The sequence below is a fragment of the Setaria italica genome, chromosome IV (genome assembly GCF_000263155.2).
Source record: "Setaria italica strain Yugu1 chromosome IV, Setaria_italica_v2.0, whole genome shotgun sequence".
In the NCBI taxonomy this organism is placed as follows: domain Eukaryota; kingdom Viridiplantae; phylum Streptophyta; class Magnoliopsida; order Poales; family Poaceae; genus Setaria; species Setaria italica.
Genome location: NC_028453.1, coordinates 36,326,679 through 36,341,389, shown reverse-complemented (window position 1 = coordinate 36,341,389; position 14,711 = coordinate 36,326,679). Strand labels below are relative to the sequence as shown.

Below are 14,711 nucleotides of genomic sequence, written 5' to 3'. Positions count from 1 at the left end.
TCTGGGGTGTGCATTGCTTGAACTAGCCGTTAGAAACTTTATTTTTCTTTTTATGAATGCTACAGAAGTCTGACAATATTCCTCTATGAAAATCAAATATCCTACATGCGTAACCTTGCCAGCCCATGTCTTGCATCATCTCTATGTAACTCCCTTATGAAAACTGTGACATGCCGTTGCCCAAGCTCCCTATGTGTATACGATGCCAACCAAGTCATTTTGCGTCCAACTTAACTTTTGGTGAACGTTGCAACATGTTCATTTTTGCAAACAACGGATCATCCTACGCGTTCATTTTTCTTCTCATTAGGTTATCCAATCTATACATTTTATCCAATCTATACATTTTTCAACACTTTGTATTTTGGGCATGCTTTTTTTCACTTTGGAATATGATTTGATGATTTTGTGCACAATAGAAATCTTGTGAAGAGCTTACAAGACTATTATAGGAACCCATCACATTTTATCGCATCAAAATCTATAGGCTAAATCCAATTCATTCATCGCCTCCGTTTGTTGGTTTTTCTCTTGTTGCATACATGAGACAACCTTTCTTATTATTACCAGAAATGTTAGTCCTATTTAATTACGTTATCATTAATCATTAAAATCACATCTCTCTCTAGATAGTTGTATACGCATCTCACTAATTTTGAATTACTCGCCAAAGAAGCATCGTCATGGCCGTTGTAAGAAACTTGGCTTAGGCTATAGTTTGTGGTTTTGGTGATTGAGTAGCAACATAGTCATTGAGATTAATGGTTTGTCAAATGTCCAAGTGCTGGTATTCAACTCAGAAAAACATAAAGCACCGGACGATCTGATGGTCCATCAGAGCAACCATCGGAGCAATTGGTACAACTGAGAAATCAACTTGAGTTGCAGCAAGCATCAGAGTAATGCACAGAGAAGACATCCAATGGCTAGAAGATGGAGGTGTTGGACTATACCTATTTACTTTGCGAAACTACTAGAAGGTTTTGGGCGAAATCCTCTTCAGCACAGGATGTTTCAATACCTATCGGATGAAGCGTCGGATCAAGCATCAGATGAATTTTTGTCTCAGATGAAAGAGAAGACAGCAAATGAAGCATCAGATGAATTTGGGCAGGAGGTCCAACGACTATATGTGTCTGCAGGGAGCATCGGATGATCCGATGCCTACCCCAAGTGAACATCATATCATCCGATGCTCACAGTTTTTACAAGCCATTGGAGCAACAACTCTTTGAGATCCTTGGGCTATTTATACCCCCTATAGTCGACCATTTGGAGTGGCCGGAGTGTCCACATATCCATTGATGACCAAGACTCATCAAGAATATATCCATGCCACCATAAGTGCAAAAGTGATAATCCAATGCTTAGCACAAGCTTAGAGAGTGTTAGTGCTAGGATAGGCCTAGAGTGAGTTGGGGTCTTGGTGGCTCACCAGCAAGTCTTCGACCCTTCGGCTTGGTGTGGAGCGGCATCAACGACCATGTGCGGGGAATAAGGAGACCCCTTCCTTCATGGAGAAGCTCCGCAGTGGAGATGGCATCAAGATATTAGGAAGAGAGGGAGTGGTGAACCTTGCCTTTGTGGCAAGCGTCTCATCCGGCTTGACGAGAGCCTTTATGGTGAGCTCAAGATCTTAACCAGGAGAGACTTGGTGACCGAGAGCATATCCTTGGTGGAGCTCCAACGTGGACTAGGGGCGTCATTTGGCTATTGATACCACGTGATAAATCGTCGTGCCGAGTTTGCATACTTCCTAACCCACTCTTTTGCATTTACTTTTTAGAGTAGCATCTTGATAGGATTGACTCTAAGTTGCAAAACTCTTTGTGGGTGGGTAGTTTCACTAGATCAATCATAGTGGCACATCTAGATAGCATGATCTAGTCTATATTTTGATGCTTTATAGTGGAAGTCATAAATTAAGTTTTTAAGTTTGTCTAATTCACCTTCCCCTTTTAGGCTACGAGCACCAATTCCTTTCAACCCCCACCATACAAGACACCTCGACCTCCAAGCACAAACTGGACTAACGCAGCTTGAATCACGGTTTGAATCGGAAGTTTGAAAATTCAGGTGCTGGGATAGCTCAATCACTCCAATGATCTTTAGCTTTCCTTTTTAAAAAAACAATTGGCGGCTCTATATTATTATCCATCAAAAACATGATTTGCGAATGTTCAGATGCTCGGGGCGTGGAGAAAGGTGATGCTCGTCGGCTTCCTTGCGAGACGTGATTATTCCGCAGTTCCGCACTCACCACTCGCCCTGGTTGCGTATATAACCAACGCAAACCCAAAGGTTATCAACACAAGAACACACACACACACACGTACACACGAGACAGAGAGCGCGACTGCGCGAGCATGGAGGCGCACGTAGAGCGTGCGCTGCGAGCGACGCTGACGGAGGCCGAGGCGCGGGCACTGGAGGGCACGGTGCATGAGCACCACACGTTCCCTGGCCGCTCGCGCGCCGGCGCCGGCGCGGCGGCGGCGGCGGCGACGTGCACGTCGCTGGTGGCGCAGCGCGTGTCGGCGCCGGTGCGCTGCGTGTGGCCCATCGTGCGCAGCTTCGGCAACCCGCAGCGGTACAAGCACTTCGTGCGCACCTGCGCGCTCGCCGCCGGCGACGGCGCCAGCGTCGGTAGCGTGCGCGAGGTCACCGTGGTGTCGGGCCTCCCGGCCTCCAGCAGCACCGAGCGCCTCGAGGTGCTGGATGACGACCGCCACATCCTCAGCTTCCGCGTCGTCGGCGGCGACCACCGCCTCCGCAACTACCGCTCCGTCACCTCCGTCACCGAGTTCCAGCGCCAGCATCCCGCCGGCGGCCCGCCGTACTGCGTCGTCGTCGAGTCCTACGTCGTGGACGTGCCCGAGGGCAACACCGAGGAGGACACCCGGATGTTCACCGACACCGTCGTCAGGCTCAACCTCCAGAGGCTCGCCGCCGTCGCCGAGGAGTCCGCCGGCGGCGGTAGGAGCTAGCTCCGATCCTGATCGTTCCGTTCGTGATGGTGGGCGCCCCAGCGCCGCACGGGGCTGACTTTCCACGGTGGCGCGAGTACCAGAGCGGCGCCGTCGTTGTTGTTGCTCTCAGTCTCCTTTTTTGTTCTTTTCTTTCCTTTTTTTTTTCAGTTTTTATCTTCCTCTTTTCTAGCCTTTCGTTCTCGTGTATAAAAAAGGCCTTTTGTTGCGGCGCAAGAAAGCCTACTTCTGTAACGCATATCTTTGTCCGTTTCTCTCTCTAGCTGCCTCTTCGCAGCTGTTTATTGAAATCCGGATTGCGGACTGCTACATGCACGACTTATCTTGCCTATCTATTTTTCTCGCACCAAAAATCATCTAATAACCATTGATTTTCGCCAAGATAGAGCAAATTAGAAGGGTGCATTATGGTGAAATTTTAAACATAATCACTGGTTTTGCAAATTTCAGGGTGCATTAATTATAGTGTACCTTCGCCCTGCAACACGAATGGCAATGTTAAATGAACGCAAGTGGGAAATCCACGTTTGGCTACTACCCACAGTGAAGCTAGGTTGCTTGCACAAGGGATCTCTTGTTGTGCATTTGTTGTTTTGCGCAATGTTGTGTCTCATTTTAATCCTGCACTCTTTTCTTTTGCAGTACATTATTTATATCATAAATGTCTAACTGGGGTAGAGTGGAGGACTTAGTCCTTTCTTAGCAGTACTATGCTGCAATCTGCGGTGATTAACCTAATGGATATGGCCTAGGCGAGAACCGAGCGCACAGTTGAAGGATCCTAGTGGGAATCTTGTGGCCATTAGATTCAAGTTCTGAACTCAATATGGGTGGTTGCATTTCCTGTAAAGATTAAATTTCAGGTGAAATTGTACATGACCATTTTTCTGTGTGTAAGCGTTAAACTTTTACATGGAGAAAACATTCTGTGGTCTGACACAAGTAAGGCCGATGGAATGGAAGTATGTACTCCCTTTTACGTAAAAAAATTGTAGTACAGAAAATAAGCTCCTAAACTTCTCGACTACTTCAGAAGCTCACTCTTGTAGTTGTGTCGAGCCCAAAAGGAGCCCGCATGGGAGCACCCCCGATAGGGTTGTGTGTGACCTTCTGTCTTTTTATTTATTTTATTCATCTTTGCCTTTATAGTTGAAAGAGACGCAAAAGCCGTTTTTTATGCCTTTGCAAGTTCTTCAGGTGATTCCCAAAATACCAAGTGGACAAGTTTTTCTATCTTTTTAGGTGACCGAATTCTGACTAATTGAACTGATAAAAAGAGTTGTTGCAAAAGCAATGGCCACCGTTGCTTGGCAACCAAAGCAGAGAACTTGCTGCTTCTTCAAAAGCAACCTGATCCAGCGGCACACGTTAGGACATGTCACTGCTTTTAAGCATATCCTTTTATAAAATAACAAATACTGTGTTACTGTTATAGCAGCTACTCTATATATAAAGAAAATCAGAAAATAGTTAGCAGCTGACTTGCTGATGAATTATTATTGAATTGGGTGGCTCAGCTGCTCTGTGGGGTCACCGTGGGCCTCTTCATGGGTCTCGCACTTTTTTCCAGAAAGAAAACAGGTATCCATTTCCAATTAAATAAAGGCAACACAAGAATGCCATGGCATGGAATGCCTCTCGTGGTTCTCAGTCACTAACTGAACTGTCAACGAGTTCAGGTTGTACACAGTATGCTCTTGTGCCAGATTGTTACTTGGGCTATTAGATGAGAGCCACGCTTTCTTATCCGCTGTCCACCTTTTGCAGCTACCCAATAGGCAAGACAAACTTTTTCCATGTGAAGGTAATTTAATTAATAAAATTTATTTTCACGAAATGTACTCATCAAATCATTGACATTATTTTGCACACACATTAATTTTATTGTGTGTTATATGAAGCTTTTTATAAACTTCTGCTTCCAAGGACCTATAAAGTTTTCCTTTTTAAAAAAAAGGAACTATAAACAAGATATGAGATTGGCACATCCCACATCTATCCTCTGGTGTAAGAAAGTTCGTTGACACTGCGGCTGCATGCAGTGCCGTGGCCAATCAAACGTTCCCTACAAAAGTCAACCGCCAACTGCCTGGCTGTGCCACAACAGAAGTCAAAGCAGCACACCAACGATGATGCAAGATATAGTCTGACGAAAGAAAGGTTTTAGGTTTGGTGGATAGATGCATGGGAGTACTGCGTGATTTCGCAATCCTCCAGCAGTCTTGCTAAAAAGCAAAGCATATTTTGTGGACTTTAGTAGGTTGGTGTTTTGATGGATTATTAAGGAGTTCCGGAGTGTTAAGAGTATGCGAATAGAAGTTATTTTGCCGCACGTCCTTGGGAAAACATAAAGGTTTTATGGATTTTTTTTCTCTTTGTCTAGAACAAATTTTCTTCTCTATTGGAACATTTTTCTTCTGATGGAATATTTTATCCTTCTACACGGTACAATTATATTGACTCGACACTAGTGTATTATTTAGGCCTACTTGGACCTCCACAGCTTATATTGAAATGTTGCAAGGAAAGAAGCTTATATTGAAACTGCACTGTATAGATCTTGTACAATTAAATTTGTACGTTCTAGTATTCACTTGACCCAATTTCATAATAATAATAAAATTACCGAAATGGTTCACAATACTCCTGCTACTCCTTTGTTTTTAGAGGAATATTCCTGCTACTCAAACACCCGTATTTGACTTTGAAGCTATAAAATGAAAATATTGGCTGATTTATTCCATTATTATTCGCCATGAAGGCAGGTTTGGGCCTCTCATCCATGGAGAAGCATTGAAAATTTAGGTAAGGCCCAGCACACTGCACGAATGACAGCCCAATTCATCTTCTCATTTATTTCCTTCTGCGGGTAGCTTGAGGGCAATTCTTGATCAAGAGTGCAAATTTTCCTCAAGAAATGAATCAGGAGATAGAAGAAGACTTGTTTGTTGGTGATCCCTCGCGCAAAGCACACGAAGGCCTGGGAGATCTACTTAACTCCAGTACAGGTCCTAACTCCAGTGCCGGTCTTAAGTTTCTTGAGGTTCGGGGCGTGTCAGTCAGTTTGACCATTCAACTGATAAGGTGCTCGACGACGTTGTATCGGCCAGTTAATAGAACCACGATGCTGAGCCGATACAACACTTGGTCAAGTAAGGTGTATGACGGTTTGTCGGATGGATGATAGTATTGAAGTGCAATGAGCCGACAGCTGATGGCCAATGCAAGAATTAATAATAGCAGCCATAAAGGAGCCCTTGCTCACCATGCGCACATCAGATAAACTAGCAGACCTAGTCAATGTCTCGACATGTATTGAATTTAGACAAGATAACACAAATGAGAGGGCATTGACATCAATCTATTAATCTAAAAGATTAGAACACAGCAATAAGAACCTCTTGCCTACCGCTTACAAGCTGATTAAGCTAACTGATCTAATTAATGTCATGATAAGTGTATTGAACTTAGACAAGGTAACACGAATGAGGGGTACTAACTTAACAGACAAGTTTGCGGCAGCAAGGCCTCACATGCTTCAACTATCGGCTCAGTGCCTCGCATGCTTCAACTATCGGCTCGGTGACATCATCCTATTACTAAGACATATGGATAAGATCCAACTGAAGCATTGGCTCTCATAGGTAGTGTTTTGACGTTAAGGATTCGACGACTAGCAATATGAGGGGCCAAGAATAAGAAAGTACCGGCTATTGAAGCATGCTTTGTTAATCTCTTAATAATATGACAATTAAAGCAATGTAACAAATCTAAAAGATAAGCTAGCCGATAGATCTTAATCAAGGTCAAGGCCAAGGCAAGATAACTGGTAGATGAATCTAGATGAAACCACAACGATGCGCTCGGTAGTTAAAACCTAGAACACCTAGTAATGACGATGCTTGCAGGTGAACCGAAGGTCGAGGCGATGCAACTATATTCGTCAAAGAAGTCGTCCGTAGAGACGGATCTTAGAGCTTGCATGAGATCAAAGTCGATGCAGCCGCGCTACTAGAAGAAACCCGTCAAAAATCTACATTACTCTTACTCCTAAGGGTGGCACTAGACCGAAAAAGATAGATTGTATTGATATGTTGATGGAGAGATTCCTTTACTAGTCTTGGCCTTACATATTTACATCCTAATACTTAAGTACTGAATACTTAAGTACTCTGGTCGTACAAACTTGTTTAAAAAAATATCTAAACAAAAAGAAAATATTAAGATACATAAACTCTAATTTTCTTTGTCCGACTCATCCGCGAAATAAACAGCGAACTTAATCCTCGGGCCGGTCTTCAATTCAATCACGGGCCCACAGAATGGCCACCGTACCTCTATACACGCCTCCATTGCAGCTATGCACTGCATTTAATTATTAAACCGGCCGGCCGCCCATCTTTTCCTCAAACGCCATGCATGCAGGTTAAAGATAGAGATGTTGTTTTCTTGTGCATGCACGCACGCATGCAAAAAATATTTCCAGTGCCATGTATTCTTCACGCACATGTAATCTGATATTATTTTCCAACTGATCTTAGCTGCCAGTTAACTTGATCAAAGCAGCACTGAGAACCTGTGACTCCTGCAGACGTACGTCAGTAGCCGATTCTCTTCCTTGCTCCGGATTTTATCGTCTAAAATCCGGTGTCAACAGTTGATCATGTGCAATGGTTTTCTATCCGAGATTGCAGGGCTGCAGATGCATGGTGCATGCTCTGTAGTCTGTACAATCATATTGATGCACATGACCCACCAGCTTTTTTTTTTCTTACTGAGTGTCTGTTTCTTAGCATCTGGAAGTTAGGAAGCAGAATGATACTGCACACATTTTCTACCAATACAGTAGAAGATTAACTTGCGGAAGACCACGGTTCGATCCCCCATTTTATTTAATTTCCAGAGAAAAGAAAACATCGCCGATTTCAGCTACACAGGAAGCTGAAAAGAGAGTTTGACAGCGCTTGACGACAGAACGCTCCCAAGCTTATTCCACATGTTCCAGACGCTTACAGTTCTCGCATCATCATGCGCGATCTCTCAAGGGGAGGATGAAGAAGATTCATCATCAGGCTTGGGATCGGCGGGGGTATCCTCGGGCTCCAGGTCCGTCAGGCCACTACTCCCGCTGGTGCTGGCATCCTCGTCGTCGTCCCAGTCTAGCTGTCGCAGGAACCTCCTCATGGTATCTGAAAGCTCTGTAGCCCTAGCTTGCAGGGCCGAGGCACAGCCCACGTCCCCTTCAAGATCCTCCAACCACTCGGCCATCCTCTCCATCAGAGCCAAGTACTGCAGGGAAAAAAATACAAACATAAACATGAGCAACGCCTGGACCAAGTCTGTATGGTTTGGAGTTGGACCCCAACATACATATCCATCTCACTAAACACTGTATCATGAAAAAAGAAAGGAGAATTTGTGAAAAACACCACATATGTCATTTGGATTTTGAGATTCTACATAATCAGACGTTCCAGTTGCAGGTCGGAATTAATTCATTTCCCTAGTGCCTCAGTGGAGTTCTAGTGAATTCTAGAAACTACATGTTCTCATGTATTTTAATAGTAGCAGTAGAGCTTCGCCTGAGTCTATGTAGTCAGGTTCTAGAATTATTTAGCTGCAAGGCTGCTAGTCGCGGAAAAGTTTATAGAAATCTCGCAACTACTTCAGCGTATCCAAATAGTAGGTTGGTTCTGATGTCTATCAGTCTATAATAGATGTGAACTCTTGCTTGTCATTTTGGATGGCCGAATAAATGAAAGGAAACGATTTGAGTGAAAAGCTACTAAAAGAAAAAAGAAAATCGAGAGGCTCCTTTGTTTAATTCTGTGAATGAGCTTGTGCTCCTGGCGGACCAGGTTCTGTAGGTATCCCTAGGAAGGATCCACCCCGGAAAGGGGATGGAACGGCCTAATTACTCCCAAGAGGTGGTTACAGTGCAGAACGGTATAGCGACCTGATAAGAAAATAAAAAGAACTAGTCGGATAATAGAAAAATCTAGATTTTAATTGTAATAGATTTCTTCCTATAGGATTAATGAGAACCGACTTATTACACTGCCCCCAATATATATGACGAGGTAGGGACACCTCCAAAACACACAATCAACACCCAATGCAAGTAATACATCATTAAGGATGAAGAGTATTTCGCTCCACAGTGGCCCAAACATGTCTAAACTTTGTCTTTTGTTCACCATCAAGTTCATGATCTCAGCTCAACCCCACCAACCAATCTACTATCTCGGGGCATTCCTTGGTAGGTTACCGGTCTAAACACCGACAGCTCTGTTCATGTCACTACCCAAAGTTCCAACAACATATAACATAAAGAGGTGGTGGTGCTTGGTAACACCCATTGCAAATGTCCACCCCTACTTGGTTTTGTTATAAAAAAACACCCACCACACATTTTTTTGCCAACATACAGCTACATATCGATGTAATCTCCAGCAAAGTTATATATATATTAACTAATATATATTTATTTATATATATATTACTACTATTACAAATCCAATATTTTTTAGAACTCTCATCAAAAGAACGTGAAATGGTTAAGCATATGGTCACAACCGTTTTCTCAGATATGGCGCTTGCCACAACATAGATGAAAAATCCAATTTGGAAGGCATGAACATATTACATATAGATGCAAGGGATTTTATCCTTGAACACATAGGAGCATTGTTTATCATCGTATTAATAGGAGAAGGAAGAGTCATACAGAAATCCCCCCCCCCCCACATACACAGAGAGTAAGATTTGAATCACTTATTACAACTGATCAAACCCCTCTAGCAGTGAGTATGGAAAGACCCTTAGCTGCTGCCAAACTCAATAACTGGGCTTCATCCCGAGCAAGAAACAATGTTGTATCAATGCAGGAGGTAGTCCCATTGAAAACATAGTCAATCCGATGCCTCCAGATGGTCCAAGTGCCAAGAATGGTGAGGGAGTATAAACCATTCCGCGCATCACCATAATAGAACTTTCTGCTCTCACCCACCAGTCATCCAGGGAGGAGTCGGTAGGCTACGGTGTAAGGGAAGAAAGAGTAACACAATGCAGAAGAGAGTACCAGAATAGCCTCGCAAAAATAAAACCAATAAGGAGGTGTTGAAACAATCACGATATCGAGTCAAAGGTTTTTGTGATGTCCCATTTCAACATAACTTTGGCTATTTTTGGGAGAGCAAGAATCTTAAGGTTTGTTGACCAACGTGAAGTTATCCTACATGAATTTTTTTTGATAAACGTACTTTGGTTGGGGGATACCATTCCATCCAAGCGGCCTGCCAATCTATTGGACAGGACTTTAGTCACTAGCTTAGCAAAGATGTGAACCAAACTAATGGGCCTGACATCTTTCACTCGATCAACCTCTGTATTTTTTGGAATCAAAGTGATATAAGCTGAGTTCAATGTTAAGAGGTTCTTGTAATTCTTGCCCCAAATGGTGTGTAGAGCATCCATTGTATCCTCCTTAACCACCGCCCAACAAGTTTTGTAAAACCATCCTGTAAACCCAATAGGGCTTGGGGCCTTATTTGACGGTAGGGTTTTGATGATATTCCATACCTCCTCCTATGTGAAAAGGATGTTCAAGGCGTCCAGGTCATATCTTTGTATGTTTAGAGGTTCCATATCAATGGTTCTATCCCCGATCACTCTCTGCACCAATCAGGTTGGAATAATACTTAAACATAGTAGCAACATTCTCTTCATGTGTGGTGATGATCTGGTCCCCTTCCTCAATTTGGTAATAAAGTTTTTCTTCTTTCGATGGTGTGCATGCATGTAAAAAAGTCTGGTATTAGCAACCTCTCTTTCAGCCAACCAATTCGAGACCGCAGTCTTACTTCTTTTCTCGGCAAAGAAGCAAAAGTTAGAGCATGTTTCTTGAGATTGGTGCACATGCAAATTTCATTAGGCTGGAGGGCCCAGCAATATCAAACTAGTGAATTATCTCTTTTGCAAGATAAAGTTAAGATGGATGTGCCCAATCTTCTTTTTGCCTCCAGCTTTGGAGCGCTCTTGCTTTTACTTTGAGTTTCAAGGATAGAGTCTCCATAAGATGGCGGTGGGGTTGGACAGAAGTCCACGGTGGTTCCACTGTGTCTAAAAATCTATCCATACTAGACCATAATACTTCAAAATGGAATATCATTTACGTGAGAGAATATCCCGAAGTCCAAGAACAATAGGTTGATCTGAGTCATCTGATGCAGAGCTCTATAGGAGATAATCTGGGACTAATTTCTCCTAGTTCAAGAAGTAGAAAACTTGGTCTAATTTCACAAGGGTAAGAGAAAGACTAGAAGAGGAGCTGGACCATGTGAATTTGCAACCATGGAGAGGGATTTCATTGACTGCCATGTCACTAATCCATCTTCTAAATCTGCCCATCATAGTTGGATTCAGATTGTTGTTGTTTTTTTTTCCATCCTTGTAGATGAGATTGAAGTCCCTTGCTATCATCCAAGGAAAAATGCATTGGCTACGCACCTCACGAAGCTCTTGTAGGAATTGTATCTTCTCTTGGTCATCCTAAGGGCCATATATACACATAAGCCACCAGGTCTTGCCATTAGTTGAACAAAACTGAACTGATGTATATGTATTATAAGAGTCCACTCGGCTTGCTTGAACTGTACCAAGTCAATATCTCCAAGCAATTAGAATTCCTCCACTAGCTCCGAACAAAGGTAGAAAGATGAAATTGTTGTCAAAATCACTACCAAGCATGGATAGAATAATCCTTTGAGACATTAAAGTCACATTTGTTTTTTTGAGACATCAATTGGCTGAATCAACAACTACTCACATTGGATCTTGTTGTGCTACTAAATTAAGCTCCCTCACATTCCATACTAGGATATGCGATGGGTCCATCGTAAAATTGTATAATTGCAAGATCATGGAGGATATTAATTAGACAAGGCACTCAATCAGCACAGCAGCATAGTCGTCTTCTGGAAGTGCCCATTCATAAGGATAGCTAAATACCTTGTGTGAGAAGAAGATAAAGGCTGGTGAACTCGTTGGGCATAGTCATCCAGAAGCTGTTTATCTTAAGAGCATCTCCAAGAGCATCTCTATTTAGTTATCTATCTCCATCTTTAGAGAATCTGAGGAACAATTCCCCTCCGACAACTTCTCCAAATGGGTTTCTAAAAAAATTTCGCTCTCCAAAATCATTGGCCTCACTCTCCAAAAAAAATGGAGAAGCTCCCTGGCTCTCCAAAGGGCTGATATAGAGAACTAGGAATTGGAGATTTTGTTGGAGACGTAAGAGATATAGAGAGTGAATGTCATTAGGATGACTCTCAAATAGAGATATGGAGAGTGAGTTTTAGAGATGCTTTTGGAGATGCTCCTGCTCCATTTCCTTTTCTATGTCCAAATCCAGAGCACATTTTGCACGTTTCTTTAGTTGTGCAGGGACTACCTTAGGGCTTGCTACCCTAAATCCAGCAAGAGGATGGTTGCGGTGTGATGCTTCACTAGGTGGCAGCATCAGCTTCTTCCTTATTTTTTTGATATGAGAAATCGACAATAGTCCACTAGGAGTATTACACAACTTGTTGATGAACTCTGTAGTAGAGCTAGATGGCCGCAGGGTTGAGGGTTGAGTAGTGAGTCCATCTTCCTTGATATTGATTTTCCTTCTAGGGCAATGACACGAGTAGACCTGGATGGGTCGTGGGGATCCCGCCAGCATGTTGATCACCGGCGGTAGAGGCTACGGAGTCCCTACCGACTCATGGATAGCAGCAGGGATAGGTGGGGTTGGAGGGCAGAGGCATCAAGGAGCAATCACCACCAGCCATAGAATCCCTGCCGACCTATGGATTGCAGAGGGGATAGGTGAGCCTACAGGAGGGTGGTGGGGAGTTTCTTAAAGGGCCCCCTGGAGCGATGTAAATTCTCCTGGAAGCTTTCAACTCTAGTTAGATCTCTAGGTGCAGTAGCTCGGGTGATCATCATCAATCCTAGATCGTCGGGGTCCGAAGCTCTAGCATTGGAGAGTGATCTGCGCTTTCGACAGCGTTGTTTCCACCCACGATCGCTAGCCCACATAGGAGGTTCAGCCGTTGGCTCCAAGGTCTGCATGACAGCTTCAAACATCTTGGCCACAAGGTGCCAGACCATCAACCACCAAGGATGAGGAATCACCAACTGAGAAGAAGGTCGTCGGGGATGGATAGTTCCGAAAGTAATGCCCCATGTCCCTGCAAATGAAGGACTGTGGCCTAGACCGATAGCACACCGCATGGTGGGCCAAGAAGAAGCAATTGAAGCAATGAGCCCAAAGGTCTGCAGGGATTGTCCGTCAGGGAGGGCACTCACGTCAATCAACATCCGAGGGTGCTCGCCATAGCACGGGCCACTCAAACATCGTGATGGAGTACAACACAGGGTGTCACTCATGGAAGGACCTGTAAGAAAATAGCTGAGGCTCCCTTATGCACGGTGTCAAGATCCTGCGAGGCTACCGCCAAGGTTGCACCAGTAGGTAGGATACCTGTGGCAGCGCTGGGGAATCACGCTGGCAGTAGGTGAGGCTGCAGGATCGAGGAGGACATCACTAAATGTTGGCACAACCCCACGGGTAGATTCACTTGAGAAAGGTGAATTGTCCCTCCAACACTGGATCTTGTAACATCCCATGGTGGCACAAGGGGTAGCTAGAAGGGTTCAAGAGGAAGAGTTGCCTCCAAGTGCCCGTAAGGGAGGTGTTTGGATGCCTGCCGGGCTTGGAGTAGGTGACGGAGTGGGGCTCATGGAGGAGGCAGGGGAGCGACAGGAGGGGAAGGGAGCAGAGAGGACGGCCATCTCCACTAAAGGATTTAACTGGATCAGTATCATCAAATTGGTCAGCACCAAAGGATGATGCATGGGATTCCCACAAAAGAAATCACACCAGCAAACATGATACAAGCAACCTATTTTGAGTTAGCTTCCTTGGCAAAAGGCAACTCTCAATTACTTTCTTTCCTTTCCACCAATACCTTCCTTTCCTTGAATTGACATATACATTTTTTTTCTCATGGCAGAGATAATCTTGTAAAGTACACATAAATTCATTTAGGATCCGAACTACTTGGTTCGCTGACGTGACTACCCAAGCGTCAAGGGCTGGTAAGGTTTTGCGCGTTGTATCGAATCGCTCGGGAATCGGGTATCGGGGAAAAACCTTGGACAAAAAAGAAAGAGAGAAAAAACAAGCACATAAAATATTTGATTTAATGTAGAGGAAATAGCCAAATACGTACCAAAATTTGAGGAAGAGAACTAGAACCTAAACAATTGAACTTCATGCGAGAGGAGATAGACAAAAATACCTCTCTAGTAATGATCTCAAATTCACGCATGGCCTCGAGCATCCTCCTCTCTTCCTCACTGAGCACCGGATCCACCGGCTTCTTTCCTTTGCCCATTTCTTTTGGCAAAAAAACCAAGCAAACTTGCTTGTGGATTGGCTTCGGTTTATGGGCTTGAAGAAGAACCTAACATGCCCTATATATGCAAGTTCTTGGGACCATTGTTTTAACCTTTTTAAGTAGCAACCATAGAGTTGCACGAGGCATGTCCAACACCCGACCGTCAGACAAAAGGAGGGTGCGAAAGGTTCATCGCCACTTTAACACATAAGTGTTACTTGTTGGTGCAAGCTGTAATTCTTGTCCCTTTCTTCGCTTTTTTCATTTCAGTTGTAAT

General features: G+C 43.8%; 2 protein-coding genes across 2 annotated transcripts; one reads left to right on the top strand and one right to left on the bottom strand.

Moving 5' to 3' along the window:
• Positions 1–2,320: 2,320 nt before the first annotated feature.
• LOC101784182 (abscisic acid receptor PYL2) lies at positions 2,321–3,302 on the top strand. The gene has a single exon (XM_004966025.2). It carries the CDS (start codon positions 2,367–2,369, stop codon positions 2,985–2,987), a length of 621 nt encoding a protein of 206 aa, XP_004966082.1. The 5' UTR covers positions 2,321–2,366; the 3' UTR covers positions 2,988–3,302.
• A 4,531-nt stretch (positions 3,303–7,833) lies between these two features.
• LOC101783768 lies at positions 7,834–14,493 on the bottom strand. Its single transcript, XM_004966024.1, has 2 exons — positions 14,336–14,493; positions 7,834–8,276 (listed from the first exon to the last, which is right to left on the bottom strand). The coding sequence occupies exons 1-2, from the start codon at positions 14,429–14,431 to the stop codon at positions 8,028–8,030; spliced, it is 345 nt and encodes a 114-aa protein (XP_004966081.1). The 5' UTR covers positions 14,432–14,493; the 3' UTR covers positions 7,834–8,027.
• Positions 14,494–14,711: the final 218 nt, after the last annotated feature.